The following is a 14,853-nucleotide window of genomic DNA, read 5'->3' on the forward strand; positions in this document are numbered from 1 at the left end:
CAGAAACATATGGCACATTTTCAACTCCCAAGGTCAATTACAGCTATTTATCCAGAGATTGCAGCTAAATTTCCCAAGGTTTCTTCTAGATTTACAACAGATTGCAATGTGTGTCTGTCACATTTTCGAATCAGGCCACTTCCCCTCCACTCCCTGTGACTTTTTTCTTTCTTTCCGTCAAACATTTCAAAGGCTTTGGAGTGTGGATTTATTTTTTCATCGATGGCTTATCTCTGGTTATCATGGTTCCATCTTTTTTTTTCTTTTTTTTTTCCCCATGCCAGGTCCAAATGCCTCTTGCAACGCAAACCTAATAACATGTAAATTGGAGATAAGCCCAGATCCCTCCAAGTGATTTTTTTTTTCACATTCATACTTTGTCAAGTCAATTCTTGGGCTCCTGTTTTAGTAGCACAACACATGAGGAGTGAGAAAATTAACTGGATAGGTGATTCATCATTGCTACCACACTGTCAAGGACTCCCTCTGCAGCTATTGAGAGCAGGGTGGAGGCGGAGGACGGAGAGAGTGTTGGTGGAGGACGGAGTCGGGGGGTGCTGTTGTTTTAAATTATGGCATTTCATTCAGAATGCATTGTATTTACAGCGTCCCATTTTTATTTGTGGCTCCTATTATCCACCGAAACAGTTGTGCATGAAATGTTATTTGTGACAAGGGGTGACCCGCAAGTGTTTTTTTATTTTTATTTTTTTTATTTCTGTGCAGTATTTCTTAGTGAGAAGGCGCAGGGTGGGCCGGGGAGGGAACTGAGGATGGGGAGACCCTATCTGTTCCCTCGCCGAACGGTAAGCACCAGAGGCTTTTGCAGCTGCTGCTGGCAGTCTTTCCGGCGCAGAAATATCACCTGGAAACAGAGCACTCCACTCTACTCCATCCCCCCAGCCCCCAACGCTCCCAACGCCTGTCGCTGTAATTAAGTTGAAGTCAATGATTGCGGAGCGATGCTGAGAAGTAAACATGCAAACGCATGCCAAGGTTTGGAGCCAGGCAGAGGGAGGAGAGCGATGGGGACCTATAGGCATGGGCCAGCACAGCATGATGACCGAGAATAAAACGCAACGGTGTAACCGCATTAAATAACTGATGATATTCAAATAACTGATTTTTTTTGTGCGTTTTTTTTCCCTATGAATTATAAATATGCCACATTCATACACTTTATAATATCCATGCCCGACATTTAGCAAAAGTTTTAGAGAAAAAGCGTATAGCTTTACGCAATGTCATGAGTTTAAGTGAGAAATATAATAATGAGCCCTGTTGCTACAGAAAATAATATATCCGCTTGATTATAACTGCACTAAATGTGATCTACTATAACATAAATTTAAAAAGGAATTTAAAAAAACAGTATTAGTTTTCCAGTGAGAATATTATACTTTTCTATCGTTTGTGATATTTTTCAAGTAAAACTGCGAGCGTAACAAACTGATATTAGCTGGTAAATCAGTCAGGCTGTCTGCTCCGGTAGCCTGCAGTCAGCCGCTTCGCAGATATTCCACATGTAGCCAACCCAATATAGTTTTCAAACACCATTACCTCAACAAGAGTGGTTCTGAATGGTTCTCCTCAAGTTTCCAAAACATAACCGTCTGTGTTTTTATCAACTGGAATTATCTCTGACGAGCTTCTTCTGTTTTTTCCTGTGAACGAGGGGAAAGTGACGGTCAGCCAGCTGACCTACAATGCAACATGTGGAATAGAAGCAGCGGCGTGCTGCTTTGTGCTCCATACTGAGGCACCTCAAGCTTTAATAGTCGTGAAAATCACCTTAAACCGTAGGAAAATTACGTGAAATGTTCATTTTCGAAACTGTAAGTCTTTAAAATCTCAGTACACCCTTATAGCGGCGAACGATTAAAGCCTAGAGTTGGGTGAGAGCCTGCTGGGTAAGGAGTTGGGGGGAGGTGCAAGCCCTATTCGACTTGCCTGGAAACCGCAGATCCAGATCTTGTTCTGTTAAAATTTACATTTAGTTTCATTAAGCGCCGTTTGATTGCATTGATTAAATTAGCCACCCATTAGCTCCGTATTTCTTTCCTCTCCCAAACGCCGGTACTTATGCATCGCTCCTGGTGGAAATGTTATCTGACAAGAGGTGCTGTACGGTGGCTGGGAGTCTGTCGAACACAACGTGCTGTTTGCTTTTCCCAGAGCATGACAGGTTGTTTCCCCCCCTGCAACAAAGCCATCAAATATTCCCTGTGATCCAACGTTTGTGTTGGGAGGCGAGGCCTGCTGAGTGGGAAGCCGGAGTTTGTTAAAGCAATGATTTATGATTAATGCCAACACTAAATAAGGGACAAAGTGCCTACAGTACAAATCAATTACAAAGCCAGAACAGCGGACCTTTCCCTGAGGTCTACTAACGTCTCTAGTTGTTATGGTGATTTTATTGGAGGTGGGTGATGCATGCATACATATAATGCACGCGGTATGTCTGTATTAACCCGATCCAGAGCCAGGCGCAATGCTTCTGATCTTTGATTAGTTACATTTATTGAGATAAAATGGGACTTCCATGTTGCTCCGCTGTGCAGGTAGAGACGGCGCGTTTCGCATCTCCCGAATCTCGACGCCCACCTCAGGAAAACAAACAAAAAAAAAAAAGCAGGACTGCTGCAGATGAAATAAATTACCGCAGGAGTGCCTTCTTAAAAGTAGGCAATTCATTATTTTTATGAAGTCAAATTATAAACAAATTTTAATCCATTAGGCAACCATCCATTCTAATTAATCAACAGTAGTGAACTCCATCTGAAAAAGGGAGAAAGGTTGTTTGCTCTCTCTACGGACCAGCGGTGCGTATTTTACCAACTTCCCCATTCACTACACACACACGCATACACACACACACAGAGAGAGAGAGAAAGAGCAAAAAAAAAAAAAAAGTGTTCTCCAAATTACAAACCTAAACTGTGAATCCGAACACTCGACTTTTGGCGCCGGGATGTTTCCAGGGCATTTGCAGATGCTTGAAATAATCTCCAATGTTTTTGCTCAATCTGCTCTGAGGATGGGTGAAATAAATACTTTAAACTAATTAATGTAAGACCAGCTGTTCCCAGCACTTGGCTGGCGCTGGTGAATATTGATGGGAGGAGGGAGAGAGAGAGAGAGAGGGGGAAACGGCGGGGGCTGCTCAGCTCCGCTCGCTGTTTGTACAAGATTCAGGCTGCCACATAAACAGATATGAATACTGGATGAGAGCGGGAACCGCCAGCTTTTCACTCCATACCTAAAACTCCCCTCCGCCCACCAACCCAACCCAACCAACTTTGCATTCAATTAGCATTCAAAAGAATTAATAGTGCAGACATGCAGCGCGTTCAATAAGAAACGTCTTTCACCGGGATGGTAGCACTTACATCCTCTTGGCTTAATAAAAGCTCACCGGACGAAAACATGTGTCAGATCTAATGTGTCAGTGTCTGACATACTGTTTTAGTTTAAGCAAGCTGTACATGTGTTTGCCTGGTCTGCCTCCTGCTCGCCCTCCCTTCCTCCCTCTGCTCCTCTTCCTCTCCACCGAGGCCCGGTGGAGAGGCTGGACAGCAGATGGCAGGGCCCTACCCCTCTGCCAGTGATGAATGGAGGATGATGTCATCTTAGGTTTGACAGGCACCCGAGCGTGTGTGCACAAAGCAAGCCCGACTCTCTGGGGTCAAATGCCGGCTCTGCCCCCCCCTCTTACCCTACCGTATCTCCATTTTTGGAATACGCATGACATCTCTTAAATAGGTCTTGCTGCTGGATTTATGTTTTTGCTTGATATTGTTTAATACCTTATGCAAAAAAAAAAAAAAAAAGAGGGGCGGGGGGCTTTAGAAGAAACAGCACAAAGGAATCTCCATGTTTTGTTTTGTTTTTTTCGTTTTGTGAGGTGAGGAACATTCGGATTGGGTCCTACCGATCAGCTCAATCCCGTTCGTTCCTACTTTTCAGCCCCGACGTGCGTCGTCGACAACCCAAGGCGCCCCACGTTTGTTTTGTTTTTTTTTTTTCTGGTACCCAGTCTGAGCAAATGTTTGATCTCACTTTTCGTTGCAGAAGACAACTCCATGAGCACTCCAACAGCGAGAGACAGCTACGAGAGGTTGTCACTGGCCGGACAGACTCTGCCTCCGGGCTTTCCGTCGCCATTTCTCTTCCCAGACGGCCTGTCATCGATAGAGACTCTTCTCACCAATATACAGGTAACTGTCTCCGCTCTGAGTCGGGGAACCTTACATCGTCTTGTCGCAGTTGGTGTCGTCTTCCCTCGTTCATTGGTTCACGTTAATGTTACGCCAAAGGCTCTGTTGCTATATTTTAATATAATCTAGAGGAGAATGTAAATAAAGTACATCAAGGACTTACAAAAAAAAAAAACTGCAATTAATATTAAACACAAGAAAATGCATAACTATGTGGCAAAAAAAACATCAAAATGGCAGTATGGAGTATCAAAAATGTTCCAACTGGATGACTGAACTTTGCTCTTGAGTTCTGCTTTTTTTTTTTTTACTGATTCCGAGAACAGAAGTTTTGCAAAATCCCTGCAGATCGTCGCACGGATATCTACATGTAGATATCTGTGTGCGATATCTGCATATATAAACACATAGATAAGAAGGTAGCAGCCCAAGAAGGAAGTAGCATGTAAAAAAGCATTCAATGGGAAAGTTTGCGGACAAACAGTGACGGTGATATGGTATCAGCTTACAGACAATAATCACGTACATGCAGGTCTGGGGAAGTTTGGGGAAAGAAAAGAGCATGGAAAATTGTTTGATTCCTTATTCGACGATCTAACAGTTGGATTCAGCCAGTCAACCACCCTACCATCGCCAACTGTTTTACAATCAAGTTTTGGATTTATAGTTTAAAAACAGACTGAAAACTGAAAATGTTTGCAGTTTGGGTTGGTCGACTCAACCAGGTCACCAGGTTTTTGTCCACATCTGAAGGCTTTCCCGCGCCACCAGCTGCCGTTGCACGCTCGAGACCGTGTAAGGGCAAATATCCGCCTTGAAAAAAAGTCATTAGCATCTTCCCTCGGTTTCATTCAACAAATGGGGGAGCAGAGATCCACTCACACGCCGAGTGCTGTTTCGGCTTTAGCTCAAAGCCCCTCAATCAGAAAGATGAATGTATTTGCCTTCTCTCTGGGTGTAATGATGTGTGTACCCTGCTGCCCTTCTCGTTGCACTTGTTCGGTTGGCATCAGAGTCCCGCTTCTCCTTTGGCTCGGCGCGGTAATTAGAGAGCCACAACCGAGCCCGTCGCGAGCTCCCAACACTCCTCTTAGTCATCTTTGATAATGATCCTCGGAGTGAATATTTATATACAAATCAACACAATAAACCAAGCGGAAAATTAAGATAAAGCAACTTGATATAAATTGGGGTTAGAAGAATCAACAATTAGTAAGATATAGTCCAGTGCATTTGGCGTAATTGCATGTGGATGGGGAATAATTGTGATGAAACTGGCTGTGTTGCTGTGGGGTTTTTACTTAAAGGAAGAGGATGAAACAATTGGGCTTTCTGGGAGCTTTCTAAGTGGAGGCATGTAATGCTCAGCGGCGGCAGAGAGCAGTCAGAGGAACCTGAGTCCGGAGGATGAGGAAGGTTCCTTTGATTCAGGAGTCAAGTTTTAAAAAGATGGCAAAATAGCTCTTTCTAAGCAATTTACAGTTTATAGTTTACATAGAGGTAGTGGGGTGTTGTCACTGAAGACCTGCTGCGAGTTCTATGTTAAAAAAAACAAACAAATTAAATAAAAGGGACTCGAGAATTTTTAGATGGAAAAGTGAGCGTAACACTCGTAAAGTTGATCATCTAAATTTCAGGTCTTCGCAAGTGTTGTATATTTCCGGATGTCTCACGACAAGTCTTAGGGCTGAGTTGCTAAGTTGGTTGTGTTCATTAATTGTTCTCGTCAAGCTTGCTTGTATCCATTTAGATTGCGGGAAATGTAGGAAATTGGTACGCTCCACGATGACATCTCAAACTCACATGCAAGTCAAAAAACACTTAGCTATGTTAAGATATTTTTAAGTAAGTTTAACATTGGATAGTAGGTAACTTAATTTATTAGGCCTAATGGTCTTAAAAAGTCTTAAATTAAAGAGGCCTGGGACCAGCTACTACCTTGACTCTCTATGAGAATTTCCCCTGGATTTTCCGAGCTGAGATTATCCTTACTCTTTTTTTTTTTACAGTCAGAATTATCATCCGACTACTTAAAACTACTCAATAGGACCTCACTTTAAAAAAAATCCAAAGTATCCCTGAGACAAGGCTGTTAAGAGCCTGATTTGAATGTTGTTTAGCTGAATGAATCCATTTAATCCAGTTTGTTTTAGGGAATTCCTGTACAGGAAGTTGCAAAAAAGCCTAAAGCAGAAGTAGTTTGACAGTTAGAAAACCTTTTTTTTTTCTCCTTTCCATCCAGCTTTTCTTACCTTCGATTGGTTCAAGTGTGGCGCCTTGCAAAAGTATTCCTGGAACTTTTTGCGTCTTTTCCCGATTAAAAACGCAAACTTCGGTCTGTTTTATCAGGCTGTCTTGCGATGGATCAACACAAAGCTAAAATCTTGTTGCGTCCATCTATTTCCAGTTCCATCATTTAATCGTCCTGATAACATACGCATGTACGTTTCTTTCTTTTTTATTTTATTTATTATTTTTTTTATTTATTTGGTGCAGGGCCTGCTCAAAGTGGCGATTGACAACGCTCGGGCCCAGGAGAAGCAGGTGCAGCTGGAGAAGACGGAGCTGAAGATGGAGCTGTTTCGAGAGAGAGAGCTCAGGGAGACTCTGGAGAAGCAGCTCGCCATGGAGCAGAAGAATAGAGGTACCGCCTGACACGCCGTCCTCCCTGTTAGCCTTGTGTTTGTTCATACGGTGGGGGCAGGCATGCGTAACCCGTTCAGGCTCCTGTCAACCGTTTAGGTACAGGAGCTCCTGAATGTACTTACACCGCCCTCTGCGTTGCAGGAGACACTCATAAGCCACTCTGAGCCTCCTTGGTTACACGTGAAACTGATAGTTTTTTTTTTTTCTTCTTTCTTTCTGCTCGTAGTCTGTTAACATAATTGAAAATACACATCCCATCCAGACTCGCACTAACCCTCATGTAAAATGCATCAGAGTCGTACGCTAACCGGATCGTTTATGTTTAATGAGAGAAATTCATGAAAAATATCCCAATAAATTTTTCAATTAGCTTCAGTTCCCTCTAGCAAGTCAGTATTTGCTCCGATTTTCCCATTTAAATCTTTATATATTATGAAATATTTAAGTTTAATTGATTTTCGCTTTTCTATAATTGAGTGCTAAATTTAAAAGACAAAAAAAAAAAAAAAAGGCTATTATCTTTGTCAGCCAATACAGGCTTATAATCAAATTTAAAAAGAAAAAAAAAATGCTTTGCCTAATTTGCTTCCAGAGCTCATTTATTGTCACTGTGATATTTATTTTTTTTGTTGTTAGCAATCATCCAGAAGCGTCTGAAGAAGGAGAAGAAGGCCAAGAGGAAACTGCAAGAGGCTCTGGAGTACGAGTCGAAAAGGAGGGAGCAGGTGGAGCAGACCCTGAAGCAGCCGTCGCCCTCAGACAGCATGCGCTCCCTCAACGGTCAGAAAGCACCAAACTTCACGCTTTAGCCCCTTCTGTGTCTCAGAAATGTTTGTGTTTGTGTTTGTGCAGCGCCTTGCATAAAAAAGAACATCCACACCCCTTGAACTTCTTCACATTTTCTCACGTTCCGACAGTAAAGTTCAGTGTGTTTTATTGGGATTTTGTGTGACAGACAAACATAAAGCAGCACATAATTATGGTAAACCTTTGCTACTGCCGGTTAGGCTTCGGCAGTCCAGGCTTCCTCCCAGGATTGCTCCGTTTTTAGCTCCATCCGTCCTCCCCGTCCCTTTTGAAGAGAAGCGTCTCTGCAGGATGATGCTGCCACCGCCGTGTGTCACAGTGGGCAGGGTGGCGTTCAGGCCGGTGTGCATTGTTTATGACCAAACAGTTTGGTTTTGACCTCACTGGACCAAAACCCCCGTCTTGGTTCTGTTGTATGTGCTCGTTACAAACTGCAGTGGAACTTCTTTTCTGCTCACCACTGTTTCATGAAGGAGTATTTGTGGGTTTATCACTAACACTCACCTTATTTTACACAACCAAGAGTATGTTCATGTTCTAGACAAAAATCTGTATTCAAAACTAAATTGAAACGGTGACAGTGTTCCATTAAAGATGTTTTTTCCTGTGAATCCCTGCAGCTCCTCCAAAGCTACCATGACTTTCTTCACCGAGTCTTTGGTTAATGCTCTCCTTGCCTGACATTGATTTATTCCACTTAGCAGTAATGCTCTGCTTTACTTTGACCTGACACACAAATCCCAATGATGTACGTTAAAGGATGTAGCTTTCATCTGGCAAAAATGTCAACAGGCAGGAACATTTCGCAAGGCACTAAATTAAATACTTTCACTGTATAAAAACAAAACAAAAGACTAGCAGGGGAAATGTTACTTTCCTTTGTCACTATTTACTTCATTAATTACTGAGTCCCTCCTGCTATTGTCAAACTGCCAACTGTTTTGATCACAATTTGATCCTCCGATTAACCTCTCATCTTTGAATGGGCTCTTTCGACTAACCAGTTGTCAGCACAGTCAGGTGAAAACATTAAAAAACTGGGTAACACTTTATTTGAAGGGGTGACACTGTCATAAACATGACATAACACCTGTCATGAATATGAGGGAGTCTTGGTGAATATCTACGACTGTTGTCATGAAGTGTCATTCGGTAAATAATGACGCTTTTAATTCAAAGTTGTGCTAAAACCTGCATTAAATGTCCATTAAAAGTGTCAACTTTGCACCAAAAGGGCCATTATTTACCGAATGACACTTCATGACAACAGTCGTAGACATTCACCAAGACTCCTTCATGTTCATAACATGTCATGTTAAAAAAGGTGCCAACAAATGTGAAGGGCTGCTTTAAAACAAGGCGTACGCTCAAAAAAAAAAAAACCTCCACTGTGTCTAGAAATTATCGGCTGCTAAAGCAAAGTTCAGTGACTGATTTATCGGTCTGCCTGTAGCTCCGTACAGTACAGAGGTAATAGAACCAGAAAAGGGAAAAAAAAAAGAAAAAAAGATTTAGGTATAGTTTTTGATCGCTGGAGATAATCGCACGGAGAGGCACGTAGTTGCACTGAGCAGAGACATGGCTCCGAGGCTCGCTCTCTAGTTTGCGATGAATGATGCTGTGAAAGCAGGACTCTGATAGGTGGATGTCAGGCATGTTTAACGGCTGTGATCCCTCTCCTCTCGCAGACTCTCTGACCCCTGAGATGGAGAGTGACCGCAGCAGTGGAAGAACAGATGCTGAAAGGACAATACAAGGTACAGGGGCTCAGATGAGACAATAAATCTCTCTCTCCCTCACTTTTGCTCTCTTTTTTTCCCGCCCTCTCTCTGCCTTTTCCACCCCTCCTTCTCCCACCACACACACATACACACGCGCAAACACACGTCTTCAGTTTATGAACATTAGTGTTTCTGCGCCTGCTGTTCAGACATACACCACCATCTGGGCCACAGCACTAGGTCAAGATCATCGGTTTTCCCTAAGAATAATATTATTCTTTTACTTGACTTTTAGCGGCGGCAGGTCTAAACCAAACAACCGCTCTCAAAAAAGCTACATATTTACAGCTCGAGACGCTATAATGAGTTATAAAGCCAAAACAAAACAAAAAAAGCAGAGCAACCCCTCCTTTGATACTCATAATCGGAGCAAATCAATCCGTTTTATGAACAAGCCTTGTACATTTTTAATGATTTGTTTGTTTGCTAGCCTTGGGAGTGCAGTTTGTGTTTAAGGGAAGGCCACCGCGGCGATAACCTCCGTCGGACCGCCTTCTATCTGTGTTTACCCAGATCCGAGACACCTCGTGAAAAGGTTGAATATCCTCATTATTGCTCAAACGTCTCGCTTTAATGCACCCGCTCAGAACTGCCCTTATCAGCGAGGAGAGAGGTCCCAATTTACCCTGGGAAAGATGCCGCATGCAATTTGCTTCGAAAAAATAAGGCTGGGGGAGTTTCTGACTTTGCACGCAGAGAATATGTTAGTCGAGTCTTTAATGTGTGATTAGTCTACTTGAACCGACATAAAAACTATAGATGAATGATTACTGCAGATAATTTAGGGCATTTTTAGGCCGTCTAATTGGTATTTTCCCCCCAACCCCCTGAAAGGCGAAAATGTTTCTGTCACAGTTCACTTCCCCAATATCCAGTTCCTTCAGCTTCTTCTTCTTCTTCTTCTTTTTGTGTGACCTTTTGCCTTCGTCGCTTTCGTGTTTTTAGTAAGATGCTTCCTTATATTAGCATCCCTTTAGCATTTAGCAAGCATTGCTTCCCTTTTCCCTTCTCACAGAGGATAATTTTACAAGAGTGGTAAAAAAGGCAACACATCCTTGTGTTGATTTGACTGAAGTAACTTACAGAAGCTCAGTCAATAAAGACACTTTAAGTTTGTTTTTTGTTTTTTTCTGACCAAAACAGGTTAAATCCAGAATGTCTTCACGCAATGATGAATGTGTGCTGGTTGCATATTGGTTTATCAATATGCAACTAGAACACAATTTACTCATGTGTTGGGTCTTTCCCAGATGTGAACGAACGCAACGTTACGATCGTTGGAGTTACTCTCTTGAACACAAGGGGTTGCTGTTGAAAAAAACCCAACGCCGCTATGCAGCAGAAATGGCAGCAGAGGAAAAGTAATGAGTTCATGAGGACTTTTGACTGACAAAAGAAACATTTAAATCTACAAGGAGGACAGTAGAGATTAATATTTTTGTCACTAAATCTATTTCTTTTCAGTCTGTTGAAAAGAAATCACGGCATAAAACGACGCAAATTTACTCCATGCAAAAGTTACGTGTAATAAACTAGAACAACACAGGGAGGACGCGTTGAACACAGCCACTGAAATTGATTAAAAGACTAAACAGCAAAGCCCCGTTTTGGTAATGACAACTTCAAAACATTTGTGTGGAGAAAATAGTCTTGATGTTTTGCTCGGGGGCTCTCTTGAGACATCCCTCCACACAAGTCGTCTTCAGATCTTGAAGGTTCTCTGGGCCTTTTCTATGCTCTCGGCGTCGCGGTTCTTTCCAGGAATCGTCGGCGTAGTCAGGTAGTTCACAAGCAGTTTTATCCGTTTGTTTTCCTTCCATATCCTTTGTGGAATATCTGAAATTAACCGCGTTAAAGCCTCACGTCTTATGTTCCACAAGAGCAGTCGCTTTTCAAGCCGAGGTATATATTTATCTATTTTTTTATTTTTTTATTTTTTTTTACACTCAAACCCTGTGAAACAGTTGCGGCTGCGACAACAGAGTTTATAATTTTCCAGGGTCTCTCAATCACTCTGATCACTGCCTCAAAGAGCGGAATGAGACCGAATAACGCGGCTACATTTTTTTTTCCTGTGTTTTGTTCAATTAGAGAAGCATTTGTCTGCCACCCATGTCTCCTCTACTCTGCTCCGCAAGCCTCGCTGTATAATTAACCTCAAATGGCAAAAAATGATGTTGATAAATTACACAAGCAGAAAGAGGAGGAGGAAGAGAACTCGAGGAGGGTGGGGGGGAGAAAGAAAAAAAAAAAACAAGCCTATCACCGGCGCCGAAGCAGACAGAGAAATGTGTGGGTGCATTCTCGATTCCAAATTCGAGGAAGCAAACGGAGAGGCAGACAGGGGGAGGGAGAAAGGAAAAAAAAAATAATGAGGGCATAATTTTAGAGAACTAATTATTTCTATTTGTCTTTTGTCACACTTCTCTAATTCTGCGATATTAACACAGTCTGTGTTTATTAATTGCTTTTTTTTTTTTTTTTTTTTTTTTTTTTTTGCAGTGTTTTGAATCGGGTCCAAGGAGGGGAGCGCGGCCCTTTTCGCAGGCAGGCGAGCTGCTGGGGGCCCGCGCCTTACCCCGTTGCCGCCTGGCAACCGGGCGCACGTGCCCGTATCTTTCCCCCTGCATCTCCCTCCGCCGCCACCTTCCCCACTCGACGCGTTCGGCGGGGTTTACACGACCCTGCGCGCAGCCAGATAAAGTTCTTTGTTGCAAGATTAAACATCAAAACAGTTAAAGTGAAATTAAAATTAAATGAATGAATGTCACTGAAGCAAAAAAGACTGTAATTAATGGATCCCTTAATTGTCTTCATAAAATATTTGCATGGGCATAATTTGCATAATTTACATGTATTAATTAATCTTTCAAAGGAATTTTGTGCTGAGAGAAGCCAAAAAAATTCCCCTTGTTTTATTTAGCACCTAATGAAATATTTATTCTCTTTAATGAACTTTTCATCTCGATCCGAATGTGAAAATGCGAAAGTTTCGCCGCGCCTTAACGAGGACCCCTGCGAGTCAAGAGGGAACGCCACGACGCCTTTGCGTTTCCGCGCGCGTCGAAAACCTGCTCATCGAGTTCGCAGGTTTGAGCCGCTGGAAGTCAAACGCGCCGATATGCGACATCCCCTCTCGACGGCACGTTAAATGTCATCACGCACCAAACGATCAAATCGCCTTTGTTTTCATTAACGCCCCCGCCTATGAGTCGCCGCTGTGGAGGCAGGCGAGACAAACCAGCGAGGCGACGTTTCATCCTTTCTGCGTCCCGTCGCGCTCGCCTCATCCCCTCCCGCTGCCTGTTTTTGCGCTTCGCCCTCCGTGCCGCCGCGTTCACGCCGTAATGACTTTCGCGCAGAACTCGGTGGTGGTTGCTGCTCGAACAGAAGCAATGCCTAGGAGACCTACGGCAGTGCCGGGTAATTAGCCCGTGTGTGTGTGTGTGTGTGTGTGTGTGTGTGCGTGTGTGTGTGTACACACCCCCCCTTTATGAGTTGTGTACACAGTCAGATGCAAACGACAATCTTTTGTTGTCCCCCCCCCCCACTCTGTCTGCGTGAAGCACATAAAACCCCATCATGACAGGTTAAGCAGGCCTAAGCCGCCAGGCCAGGATCTACCGCACATCAAGACGTTTCAACCGGCTAGTCAAAGGCCGTCTCCCGATGTCCCGCTCTGCTTGTGTCATGTCCAACAAGCAGGGCTGCTAAATTTCTTTGTGCGCCTCTTTCTTTAACGCTGAATAATTCAGGCCCGCTTGCCACAGAGACGTTTCTTAAAGGCATTAACTGTAAGCGTTCTCCGGCAGAGAGAGAAAACGGGTGGGTGGGCGGTGAGGTGGGGGTAAATGTGAAGGTAATAAACGTCAGACAGGCTTCGGCGCTGCGCCTAACAGATCTCTTTTTACTGTCTCGGGGAAAAAAAAAAGGTGGCGCTGCTCGCTCAGGCGAACACACGGGCAAGAAGAGAGTCTGTCCGCTTGGCAGTGGCCAGAGATCACGTGACGGAGCCGTTTACGGTATCCACGCCGGCGACGGCTGCGGCCGAGCTGAAGGCCACAAACGTGTTCACACGGTTTAGGTCGGTTCGATAATGCAGCGGGTTTCGACGGCATTCTTGCTTCTTGAAGTTTTCCACATTTTGTCTCCGTACAGTAAACTACTGTTGTTGTTTTTCTTCTTTTTTTTTAGATTTCACGTGATAGACAAATAAACTAGTGCATAGTCACGGAGCGGAAGGCTGCAGAGATTCATGCTGAAAACTTGAAGGCACAAAAAGAAGTTGTACACTCCATAAGTCTGGCTTTTGTGTCGATGTCAAGAAAACAAGTCGATGTTGAAGGAAGCTATAAAAATTCAAAATCCCACAGACGACACAGCAGATGTGTAGAACAAGGTTTTCTGGCCGGATGAGAACAGAATTGAACATTTTGGCCTACAGTCAAAAGTCAGAAAGGGTCGAAGAGAAATGCATGCCACACTTATCAGCTATTTATGTTTGAAATGTTCTGAGAGCAATGCACCGTTTCCTTTCGCTTCCAAAGTATGCACTACCTGTCACATAATGATCAGAGTAAAGGATATTGAAGTTTGAAGTTTAAAGAATAACAAACGCCATCTAAGAATAGAATGGTCACTGTGTTCCTAATCCAGACTGAAGTCAACCTACTTCTAATTTCTACTTTATTTTATGTATTTAAAAAGCAATAAAGTTAATTACTCCACATGATATTTAATCACATTTGCCATGGCTGCTAACTTTATCTTCTCCCTAAATCAGCTTATGAATTCACAGTAATGCCGTTTGAATCCAAAGACTAGAGGGCAATATTTCAAAGTTGCGTTTCATCAACAATCACATCCTGAACAGTGCATTTGCGTCAGCAGATTGTTAGCTGTTGGCTAATCTTTTTGCCTCCTCTCTCTCTCTCTCTCTCTCTGTCTGCGTGTGTGTGTGTGTGTGTGTGTTCTCTGTTCCAGATGGAAGACTGTTCCTGAAAACCGCAGTGATGTACTGATAAGGCCACGAAGAGCTGGAGGACAGAAAGATTTTATAAAAAAACAACAACAAATAAAACAAAAGGACTGAAAGAAAAACCCATGAAGGTTTCGGGGAAGCCCCTAACCCAGGCCGATTTAGTTGAAGAGAGTTCAAGCTGCTCGTAGGTGGAAATGCTGTGTTCAACCCCCGCCCCTCCCTCCCCACCCCAAACGCTGGAGGAGTCTGAATGTACAACGAAGAAGTCGTTCTCATCGCGGAAGGAAAACCTGAAGTAGTTTGACGAGGCAGGTTTTGACAAGGACAGGTTCGCCGACTTGAAGGATAAACACATATAACCGAGCACAGTTAAAGAAAAATTAAAAAAAACAAAAATGTACCCGAGGTGCATTGTTGGTAA

The 14,853-nt window shown here is 43.2% G+C and overlaps 1 protein-coding gene across 6 annotated transcripts in view; it reads left to right on the top strand.

Moving 5' to 3' along the window:
• The window catches only part of dachd (dachshund d), a 141,907-nt gene extending 127,373 nt beyond the window's left edge, over window positions 1–14,534 (top strand). For 5 of the 6 annotated variants that reach the window (XM_007547169.2, XM_007547168.2, XM_016669009.1 and 2 more), the window contains 5 exons: window positions 4,072–4,217; window positions 6,714–6,861; window positions 7,500–7,643; window positions 9,359–9,427; window positions 14,435–14,534. In XM_007547169.2, the coding sequence (XP_007547231.1) occupies window positions 4,072–4,217; window positions 6,714–6,861; window positions 7,500–7,643; window positions 9,359–9,427; window positions 14,435–14,472 (545 nt within the window). In that variant the 3' untranslated portion in view covers window positions 14,473–14,534. The remainder of the gene's footprint in view (window positions 1–4,071; window positions 4,218–6,713; window positions 6,862–7,499; window positions 7,644–9,358; window positions 9,428–14,434) is intronic. The other variant, XM_007547170.2, reaches the window with a different exon arrangement.
• Window positions 14,535–14,853: the final 319 nt, after the last annotated feature.

This window comes from Poecilia formosa, unplaced genomic scaffold, assembly GCF_000485575.1.
Source record: "Poecilia formosa unplaced genomic scaffold, Poecilia_formosa-5.1.2 Scaffold19, whole genome shotgun sequence".
Taxonomy (NCBI): domain Eukaryota; kingdom Metazoa; phylum Chordata; class Actinopteri; order Cyprinodontiformes; family Poeciliidae; genus Poecilia; species Poecilia formosa.